An 11,632-nucleotide genomic window follows, 5' to 3' on the forward strand; every position below is an offset into this window, starting at 1 on the left:
TTTGTATTTCTAACCTCAGAACTCAAGTAGAACTGCCTAAGAAAATACTACTTCAGCTTTAGTGTATTTTTAAATATAAAAACAAAAAACAAACCTTCGTGCCCTTGCTGGTCTGGCTTAGTGCATAGAGCATCGGCCTAAGGACTGATGGGTCCCAGGTTTGATTCCGGTCAAGGGCACATGCCTGGGTTGCGGGCTTGAGCCCCAGTGGGGGGCATGCAGGAGGCAGCTGATGAATGATTCTCTCTCTCATCACTGATGTTTATATCTCTCTCTCCTTTCCCTTCAAATATATATATATATATGTATATATATATTTAAGGTGCATTTTCAAGTTTTATTGGGCGTCATTTCTTCTTGGATGCCTGAGCTGTTCTTGCAGATACAGTTAACGTAGAATGTCCAGAGGTTGATAGCTTTGCATGCATTGAAAGACAGGATCCTAACAATATTGCATATCTTGGATACATTAGAAATTTCAAAAGCCATGTGCAATTTCAGAAAATTTAATACCAAACATGAAACACATTTTCAACATAAAATTTAGGCACTCTAGACTTTGGAATAGCCACAAAATATTCCACCGAGAGTTAATGCACTTTGTGATTATATTTACTCAAAGATATTCTCAATTAAAACCTATACGTATTAAATAATATTTTAAATTAGAAAGGTAACGTTTACATTTTGATAATCACTTGCAGCATTGTGTTTTAGTTAAATAATGCCAACTACTTCCATTAGTGATGCCCGTACTCATCCTCATGGTGCATTTTTTGTTTGTTTTTTTAACAGAAGAACCTAAAACAGTCACTGATAAGCATCTCCCCATTTTTTTTTCCTGCTAATACCGGAATAAGAATGTCCCTGAGGAGTTGGGGTTTTGAGCATTAGCTTCCCGTTCTCCTGGACAGTGCCATTCATCAATAAAACAGCCAACTTCTTTCCAACTTGGGCCTAGCAAATGGTTCCCCACAGAAAGAAGGTGGCGAAAGAAGGGCCGTTTTGCCATCAACGAGGTAGTGACCAGAGAACACACCATCAGCATTCACAAGCACATCCCTGGAGTGGATTTCAAGAAGTGTGCCCCTTGGGCACTCAAGGAGATCCAGAAATTTGTCATGAAGGAGCTGGGGACTGCAGATGCAGCATTGACGCCAGGCTTGGCAAAGTTGTCTGAGCCACAGGAATAAGGACTGTCTGTCCCATACGGTATTAGGGTGCGGTTGTCCAGAAAACATAATGAGGCTGAAGAGTCCCCAAACAAGCTTCTATATGTTGGTTACCTCTGTACCTGTCACTACTTTCAAAAATCTACAAACAGTTAATGTGGATGAGAACTAACTACTGATTATCGAAGAAAGTTATAAAACTGCAAAAATAAATTGTAAAATAAAAATAAATAAAATAGTATTTCTCTACTACAGTTCTGTTTTGTGTTTGGCTCTGCTAGTGCCAGGTGGACAAACTCTTTCTGGTCTATAACACCACTGGTCACATTGAATTTTACTATAGTATTTGTTCTTATTTTTCTCCTCTTGAAGACAGAGATCATGTTAGAACAGACAGAATAATGTAAAACCATGGCCTGGCAATTTGTAAATAACATTCCACAAAGTCAATCTTGCCCCTCTTCAAAGCCCTGGGGAATGCACATCCCCCAAACTAGCCCATTTGTATAAAAATGAACGCCATGGTGCCCTGGCCAGTATGGCTCAGTTGTGTGGAAGGTTGACCTGTACACTGGAAGGTCGAGGATTCGATTCCTGGTCAGGGCATTAGCCCAGGTTGCGGATTCAGTCGGGTTGCATACAGGAGGCAACCAATCAATGATTATCTCTCCCATTGATGTTCCTCTCTCTCCTCTCCCTTTCTCTCTCTGTAAAATCAATTAGAAAACAACAACATATCCTCAGGTAAGGATTTTTAAAAAAGTGAACACCTTGGTGAAAGAATCGATCCATCCTAATGCAATTAAAGTAAGCAGCTGAAATAAATTTTCAACTTAGTTTCCACAGTGCTTTTTGCCTTTGTTAAATTACCAGGAAAGTGCAGGCACACTTATTGTGGACAATCACATCCATTCCCTGTACTGCTTTGCCCAGAGAAATCCAGCCCAACGTGGTGACATTGGAACAATTCACCTATATTTTCTCTTGCAAGATAAAGAAAACAGAATCATTCTGCCTTGCTCCGGGAAGAAAGGCAGGGCCGTCCCCAAGGCCCGGAGAATGCCATTTGGTGCAGTGTTTCCCGGAGTTTTCTGGCCCAGGGACAAAGCACATTTACTAGTTCGGATGGATCAACACTGTCACCCAGTGGACAGACAACTAGGCAGGTTGACGCCTTAGCACTGCCCTTGGCTTGACAGCCAGACAGACACAGACAGCCAGGGTTTGAATAGGAGCCTGTTTCTTTTAGGTGGTCACAAAAGTTAATATTCTCTAACAGGGAACTGGGAGGACCTCAGCCGACAAGCCTTTGATTTGGATATCACAGATGAGTTATGTTTAAGGAGGACAAACCACTGTGCTGATGCTCTCTTTTTCTTTGCTTTCTTTTATTATTTTATTTTAAAAACATATTTTATTGATTTTTTTACAGAGAGGAAGGGAGAGGGGATAGAGTTAGAAACATCTATGAGAAAGAAACATCGATCAGCTGCCTCCTGTACACCTCCTACTGGGGATGTGCCTGCAACCAAGGTACATGCCCTTGGCCGGAATCAAACCTATGACCCTTCAGTCCGCAGGCCGATGCTCTATCCACGGAGCCAAACCGGTTAGGGCTTTTTAAAAATTTTTTAACCATCAGTAAATTTATAGGAAGCACAGACTATAAACCAGCCCAGCGAGTCTGCCAAGATTCACAGGATCAAACAGGCCTGCAGGAGCACCGTGATATTTGATCACAGGCCAGGTACTGTGGGGAGACTTCCTTACCACAGAATAAGACTCATTGTCCATTGTTCAGAGGGACAAGGATGTGTATTTTAAAGACTGAAAATAGATTTTTGTGTGTATTCGGATTGAATTCTGAGGAACGTATTTGGTTTACTCCAGTGAAACCAGTGGATGAGCTACCCTTGCTTTCTCTGTTTAGTGTGTATCTCAAAAGGAATGCACAGGTCTAGCCTCTGCCCCATCTCCTTTGTGCTCCTCTTGTCTAAAATGTCATTTGACACTTATAATAAACTGGTTTACTTTTTATATTAAGGTAAGAGGCTCTTTGCCTTTCATGCTAGTCCCTTTCAGGCAGTCTCGTCTCCCCAGCTGGAACTCATCAACAGGGAAACCGGCGTCTGGTATCACTTTAGACTTCTTAAGAATGTCTGCAGCAGTGGGAGCTGAGACTTCTCATTCTTGTAGAATCTCATGATTAAAAGCAAAGTCTCTGCTTATGGTGAGAAAATCCGGGCTTGAACGCTGACTTCACTGCTTGCTAGCTTCTTGACCTCACACAGGTCACTTAATCTCTCTAGTGTCAGTTTTCACCGCTACTTTCAGGGATAATATCAGTACCTACCTCCTGGGTTGTGGGGATTTAGATAAAAAAAAAAATACATATGAATAACTTAGCATAGTACCTGGGCACATAAAAAAAAGCTCCATAAATATTAGTGTTAGCATTATCAAATTATCATAGCAGTAGGACTTGTTATATTCCTAAAAGGCAACTTTAATAAAGTACCTCTAGACTAGCAGATGAAATCATGGCATTATTTTAAGCCGGAAGGGTCCTGAGAGGCCATCTAGTCCATTGCTTCTCATTAAAATGATCCAGGGAAGCTTTTAAAAAACACTGATATCCCAAATAGCCAGATAAAAGTATACTTATGGAATGAATCTTTTAGGTGAAATTCTAGAAAAGGCAAACCTGATCTGATCTGTAGTGACAGAAAGCAGAACAGTGATCATCTGGGGATGAGGTTGGAAGGTCTTACAGCTAAAGGACCAAAAGAAACCTTTTGGGGTGATGGCAAAATTTTCTATCTTGATTGTGGAGGTGGTTACACCAGTGTATACATTTGTCAAGTCATCGGAACTGTACACTTATATACGTAAGTGCAATGTATTGCATGTAAAATATATCATCATAAAGTTGATGTAAAGAGGATCCTGGGGCCTGGCCAGTGTGGCTCAGTTGGTTGGGCCTCATCCTCACACCAAAGGGTCAAAGGGTCTTCACTTCGATTCCCAATCAGGGCGCATACCCAGGTTGCAAGTTTGATCACCAATGGGAGGCAACAGATGGATGTTTTTCTCTCTCTCCCTTACATTTCTCTCTTAAAAAAAAATCAATTAAAACATTTAAAAAAATTTTTAAAGAGAGAATGCTGGGTTTCACCCACAGAAATTCTGATTTAATTGTTCTAGTGTGAGGCCCAGAAATATTTTTTTTCATGCACCTAAGGCATCAGCCAGGGTTGGGAGTTACTGGTCTAATCTAGTCCTCTCCTCTTCCAGTTGAGGTTAACCCAAACACATACAGCTGGTTAGAGTGGATGGTGTAGGACTAAAAACCAAGTCTCCAGGTACCTTGTGTTCCAAACCTTCCCCTTTACTAATATTCCCTTCTCCCTGAAACTTCTTTCTCCTCCTTCTTCTGACCTCTATCAAAATCCCTCCCATCTTTGGATCCCAGCTCACATATTACAAGAAGTCTCAGGTTGCAGCTCTCCCCATTGGACTAGGAGCTCCTTGTCAGGAAGGACTGTAGCTTTTTTATTTTGTATCCAAGCAGACATTCAATAAACATTTGTTGAATAGAAAAATTAGTGGGAGGAAATTAACATTTATTAAATGCTCATGAGATGCCAAGAATTGAAATAAGTGCTTTATGCACATTATCTCACTGAATTTTTACAATTTTATAAATTGGTTATCATTTCCCCTTTTGTAAGGGAGCAAACAGGCCCAGAGAGGCTTAGTAATTTGGCCATGGTCACATAGCAAAGAAAGTAGTAGAACCAAGGTTTGAACTCAAATCTGTTTGTTTTTAAAGTTCATGCTTTCTCTACCAGATTAGGCTGTCTCATCTATAGTAGTTACTCTATTCAGTCTTTTTTTTCTTTTTATTGAATTTATTGGGGTGACATTGGTTAATAAAACCATACAGATTTCAAGTGTTCAACTCTATAACACAGCATCTGTATACTGTATTGTATGTTCGCCACCCCAAGTCAAGTCTCCATCTATCACCAATTACCCTCCCTTCACCCTCCTCCACCTCCCAACCCCATGTGCCCCCTAGCAATCACCACACTATTATTGTCTATGTATTTAGTCTTAAATTATGGATCTTCTATATCTTATCTCCTTAATTAGGTTATAAGCTTCTTAAACACAATAATTAAAATTTAGCACTTATAATCCCATATTAATTCACAAGGTGAATTCTTTGGCCACCTCAGTGTTAACAGAGCATCTAATTTTTAACTTCATTAGAGTGATTGGCCATACAGATAATCTAACAGTTATAAGAAGACCTGCATTTATAAGAAGACCTCTAGTCAAGGGGGTACCACAGAAGGTTGGGATTTGAGCTGACCTATTTCTGCATTCTCTCTAGCCTTGTGTGCACTCTGTGAATGATCTCTAAGCCATGCAAGCATCATACACAACAGTGGGTTAAAAGGGTCATATGTCTCAAAGCACCTACCAAAAAAATTCCTGGAACGACATTGTGCCTTTGAACCAGAAGTGGGTAATTGCTGCCTGTAAATTTAGATGCAGACATTATGTTGTATTTGAGAAATCGAAAGGAATCCAAACGACTCTTAAAAAAAAAAGAAAAAGAAAAAGTGGTAAAGACATTATATCCCCGGTAACCAACCTTTTGTTCTATTCAGCAGTATTTGTATCTCTGAACCAATAAGTCTAGACTCTATTGCCACTGCTCCATTAGAAATGCCTTCTTAAGCTCCTCATAGCCTTTGTATTGCCAACGCCAGTGGACATTTTCATGTTTCTTGTATTATTTGGCCTTTTTATGGCATTTGAAATTATCGAACAGTTCCCCCTTCTCACACTCTCTCCTGGGAGTCTGTGGCCCCACTCTTATGTTTTCTTCCCATTCCTCTCTATCTCCCATCCCAGTCTTTGTCAGGCACAGCTTTCTCTCTATTTGAATAGAGAAAAAGTATCTACTGTACAAAAATCTCCAAGCTTGCCTCTTGCCATTCATTCTCTTTACACCCTCCTTGGGTGATTCATCATTTTAACTACTACTTGTGCCTACTAAATGCATGCAAAAACCTTTCCTCATCTCCTTCCCCCACATGAGTAAGTGTGGCACCTTCTTCCCAATCCAATCACCTCATTGTATTGCACTTTTGCTCCCTAAGCCACTTTCTACTCCACACCACCGTGTGGCATGGTGGGGTGCTGAGGAGTATGGGTCCTAGAGTACAGCTCCATGGTCTGAACTCCAGCCCCACCACTTCCTAACCAAGGAATCCTGGACAAGTGATTCACTGTCCTGTGTCTCAGTAACAGACCTGTGCTCAATGGACTCATATGCAGAAAAGCCAGCCACTTAGGATTCTTTTTTTAAAAATATGTTTTATTGATTTTTTTACAGAGAGGAAGGGAGAAGGATAGAGAGTTAGAAATATTGATGAGAAACATCGATCAGCTACCTCCTGCACATCCCCTATTGGGGATGTGCCCGCAACCAAGGTACATGCCCTTGACCAGAATTGAACCTGGGACCCTTCAGTCTGCAGACCAATGCTCTATCCACTGAACCAAACTGGTTAGGGCTTAGGATTCTTTTGAGGATTAAATGATGTTAAGTGCTCAATAAATATTTGCTCTATTGATCTTATTCTGACTTTGCATTTCTGATCAGTTCAGCAAACATTGACTGAGTGTCTATTAGATGCCAGACGTTGGGGGAGCACTGTCTGCACCAAGGATGGCAGAGCCCTTGGGATTTAATGTGTGTTGTTGTCACTCCAGTGAGAAGTTGAACTCCTGATTTAGGTCTTGGTCTCTTATTCACTCTGCTTGTCTCTCTTCAGGGGAGACCTAGCTCAGTTCGCAAGCTCACTGTCCCAGAACACCTCCCACGAGACCAAGAAAGAATTAGCAGTGACCATATACCCATATCCGACCCTCAGGCTGAAGAATCATTCACTCATTGATTGGTTCATTAATTCATTTGACAAGTATGTTTTAAGTGTTAACCATGTGCTAGGCCCATGATAGGCACTGGGGCGATACTTGTGAACAAGACATTATCCTGCCATCAAGAACCTCCCAGCCTATTGGCAGAGGAATCCAGCTTCAAAGCAGGCTGGGAGGGTGGGGCTGCTACTCCCAGATCCTGTGCTCCCAGAACCCACCCCATAACCTCTGTGGCTCAGGCCACCCTTTCAGGAGCTTGATCTACACCCTTGCAGCTTCTACCAGAGTGTCCAGTGATTCCCACTACTGTTCAGCTTCCAAGTACAGCTCAACAATTTCAGCACCACGCAAGAGGCCAGGGTCCCCTGGTTAGGTGGAATGAAAGAGAATGAATGCTAGGCAACCCTTCTGTAGGAGACTGAAGTTCTTGGGTGAGTTTTCTGTGTTTTATAACTGTCCACATTCTTATTTGGATTCCTCTAGGGTCCCTGGTACAGGATCTTCCTTTCCTTTTTATGATCTAATAAAGAATCTACTTTTTGGAAGCATAGGTTTCCTAGCCAGTTATGCCCGGACTCTCTTCACCTTCAAAATTACAAAATGTCATGTCGCCTCCCTGCAAGATTGCTCTCAATTCTGCTAGAAAAAATAACCTTTCCTTAGTTAAAATTTACATTTTAAGTTGGGTTATTTGTTTACACGTTGCCTTTTAAGGAAAACACCTAAAGCGGTTTGAAGGAAGATTTGTGTAAGAGAAAATTATGAATTATAAAAATCACGATGAGAAGATTTCAATATAAACAGAAGTTCTAGATCCAAAAGAAAAAATGTGTTTCAGATAAGTGGTAAGTAATTTTTTACCCTATTGTTATAATTCAGTCTAAAACATTCTGTACTTTTTAAAAATGCATTTTTTTTATTGATTTCAGAGAGGAAGGGAGAGGGAGGGAGAGATAGAAACATCAATAATGAGAGGGAAGGCACAATAGTCTGATCGGCTGCCTCTTGCATGCCCTCTCCTGGGGATTGAGCCCGCAACCCAGGCATGTGCCCTTAACCAGAGTCAAACCCAGGACCCTTCAGTCTGCAGGCCGACACTCTATCCACTGAGCCAAACCAGCTAGAGCTTGTTCTATACTTTAAGGCAAAGTGAAGAGAGGAACCCAGTAGGGCACCAAAATCTCATGGACAGGAAAGAGGGCACACACCAGATCCTCCTGGGGAGAAAAGCTTTCTAGCTTCTCATTCAGAGAGACAATTTCCACATTGGGCTTCACACAGGTTATACCAGGCCTGTAGCAAATAATGTAACACCCCTTAAAATAAGCACAGGGTATACTCAGGGCAACATCCTAAAAAAGGCAACTTATTGGAAGCAGTTTGGCAAAGGGTGACAAAGCCCAACTCTCAGCTTTCACGTGCTTCATCCTGTGGAGAACAAGACCTGAGGGTCCCTAAGCATTCTTCAAAGTCCCCCCTGAGGCTATCACTGAGGTTGAAGTAGGGATCTGAACATGCAGGGAAGAGCCCCAGTGGGAGTGGGCCCTCAATGTCAGGTAAGGAACTTGGACTTGACCTGAAGAGAAGGCCTTAGAGGGTTTTAAGCAGAATGATGCAATCATCTTCAGATATTAAAAATAATACCCTGCAACATGTAGGAAATGTCAGAGGGACTAAGATCAGAAGCAGGAAAATTAGGCAACTTGTTGGAGAACATCAGGTGGGAGATGGTAAAGGTCTAAACTAAGCAGAAGCAATGGGATTGAAAAAAAGGGACAACTAGGAAAAAATGTCTCAGGGACAGAATCGATAAGACATAAAGACTTATTAAATGTGTTGTGGGTAATGGCTATTATGTGGAAGAGGTTTTATGAGTGCCTACTTCAGACCTACTGGCAGAGGCTACTTGGAGTGCAATCAAAGTAAGAGTTTAGGGTCCAGTCTAGGCTCAGTTGACAAGAATGATAGATTAGTAATGTCTGCGAAGGATGCAGAATTGGAAGACGTTGGCATGACTTGTACTTACCATTTCCATTCTCTGGCAGAGGAAACATAAAAATGTACTATGTGTTTTGAAATGTGCACATTGTGTGATGCCATGTAACTAGTATAGGAAGGCCTAGCACAGACAAAAGTAGCTTATGGTGATACAAGTCAGAACACTGGTTACCTGTGTGTAGGTAGGTGGGTGGTTTATTTATTTTTTAAAATATATTTCTATTGATTTCAGAGAGGAAGGGAGAGGGGGAAAGAGAGAAACATCAATGATGAGAGAGAATCATTGATTGGCTGCATCCTACATACCCCCTACTGGGGATTGAGCCCACAACCCAGGCATGCGCCCTTGACCAGAATCGAACCCGGGACCCTTCAGTCCAAAGGCTGACACTCTATCCACTGAGCCAAACTGGCTAGGGCTCTGTGGGTGATTTATTGACTGAGAAGACACAAGAAGCTCTTTGGGGCCTGGAAATAGTCTGTTAGTATATGTTGCTCTGGATGGTAATTATATAGACATAAACCTATGTAAAAATTCATTAAGCTATATACCCTTAAGACTTGTGACCTTTCTTACATAAGGTCAAACCTCAGAAGGGAGAGGCAGCATTCCTTCCATGAGCCTTAGTGTGGCTGAGGAACTGTATTAAGATATAACATACAAGTCAACATTATTTCACAATTTGTCTTTATACACATGATACTCACCTGAGTACAAGGCATGTTTCGAGCTTTATTCTGTTCCCTGTACAGTTTGTTCACTTCCTTCATAGTCTTGTCCTTTTCCTTAGCTGAGAACACATAGACTATAATAATCTGGTCCATGGAGGACAGTTGCTGGTTTATAAGGTGATCATACTCCAGGTCTGTCACTTCGGGAACACTGTAAGTGCTACATCGGCAAATGGGCCCGTCCTTCCTGCAGAGCATTCTCCTTAGGACCACAGGACAAGCCAGATGGGGAGCAAACTGCCCATCCTTGCTCTGAATGGGGAGGGGAAGCCTAGAAAAGTAATGATAGAAATTGTGTTTGAAGAACTAAAAGGACAGAAAGAACATACTTTTTAAAAGTATCAAAGAACTTAAGTGACTATTTTTATCATTATTGTTGTTTTTAAGAATTTGATTAAATCCTCCACACCATTTTTTCACAATGAGAATACAGAGGAAAATAGCATTTCACATTGTATATGCTCTAAAGTGGCTACTTTAATAAAGCACTGAGATTTAATTCTGGACTGAATTTTATTTGCCAGCACATTAAAATACTTGTCAAGCCCAGCCGTGGTGGCTCAGTGGTTTAGTGGCGACCTATGAACCAGGAGGTCACAGTTCAATTCCTGGTCAGAGCATATGCCCAGACTGCAGGCTCGATCCCAGTTTGTGTAGGGGACAGCCAATCAATTATTCTCTCTCATCATTGATGTTTCTCTCTCTTTCACCCCCTATTTCTCTCTCCCCCTTCCACTCTGAAATCAATAATATATACAATAAAGATGTATTTTTAAAAAATAAAATACTTGTCAATATACTAAAAGGATTAAATTCCATTCTTAGGTATGTTATATATAAATATGTTATAATCCATAATCTATCAGGGTTAGAGGTTTTATTTTATTTATATATTTTTTAAAATATATTTTATTGAAAAGAGAACCAAGATGGCGGCATAAGTTACAAACCTGTACGTGCTGCCCCCCACAACAACATTAAAACCACAACTATAAGACAAAACAGCTATCATCCAGCACCACAGGAAAGCTGACCGAGTGGAAGTTCTACAACTAAAGAAAAAAGCGCATTAAGACCGAGTAGGAGGGGAGCGGCGCCAAGAACAGAGGTACAGAGGGGTGACCGAGGCTGCTGCACCTGGGATGGCAGTTTCTTTCAATCAGAAGGGGATACAAGCTCTCGAACGCACTGAACTCATTTACGGTGAGACGCCGGGTCCCAGGCTCCTACGGGAAGAAACAGGTCTGTCCTGCAGCGGGTTGGAAAGCGAGGGTGACTTTCTCACAGAGCTGCTCGCGGGGATCTTTGTGGTGGTGGGGGCTCGGCACTCGGGGAATTGTGGAAACGTGATGACACCATTGTTTGCTCCGCCCCGGTGTATTCCTGAGACCCCGCTCCACTCTATTCATATCCCCTCTCAAGCTGTGATCTGCTGCACAAAGGAGGCACCTGCACTTCTGCAGCCGAACAAACTGCAGCTGGATCAGAGAGCCCCAAAACTTCCAAACTACAAACAAAGCAGAGAAATCTGTTGGTATCGCTATAGCAGTTCTTCTTATAGACACAGCAGGTCCTCTCAGTCAGCCAAAAATGCGAAGACAAAGAAACATGTCACAAATGAAAGAAATGGAGGAAAGCAAATGAAGGAAGGACCTAGAGTTCAGAACCACAGTTATAAGATTACTCAAGAATCTTCTACGAACCTCCGAAAAACTTAGTGAGACTTCCGAGTAACTAGTGAGACCTTCAAGGACCTTAATGAGAATGCCAAA

The 11,632-nt window shown here is 41.6% G+C and overlaps 1 protein-coding gene and 1 pseudogene across 5 annotated transcripts in view; one reads left to right on the forward strand and one right to left on the reverse strand.

The window, feature by feature from the left end:
- LOC102757204 overlaps nucleotides 1-1,392 on the forward strand; it is a 7,183-nt pseudogene extending 5,791 nt beyond the window's left edge.
- The window catches only part of LOC102757489 (uncharacterized protein C3orf20-like), a 97,764-nt gene that overhangs the window by 16,088 nt on the left and 70,044 nt on the right, over nucleotides 1-11,632 (reverse strand). For 4 of the 5 annotated variants that reach the window (XM_015559982.1, XM_015559980.1, XM_015559981.1 and 1 more), the window contains 2 exons: nucleotides 9,837-10,131; nucleotides 5,662-5,778 (listed from right to left, as the gene is read on the reverse strand). In XM_015559982.1, the coding sequence (XP_015415468.1) occupies nucleotides 5,662-5,778; nucleotides 9,837-10,131 (412 nt within the window). The remainder of the gene's footprint in view (nucleotides 1-5,661; nucleotides 5,779-9,836; nucleotides 10,132-11,632) is intronic. The other variant, XR_001512829.1, reaches the window with a different exon arrangement.

The sequence above is a fragment of the Myotis davidii genome, unplaced genomic scaffold (assembly GCF_000327345.1).
Source record: "Myotis davidii unplaced genomic scaffold, ASM32734v1 scaffold13, whole genome shotgun sequence".
Lineage (NCBI taxonomy): Eukaryota > Metazoa > Chordata > Mammalia > Chiroptera > Vespertilionidae > Myotis > Myotis davidii.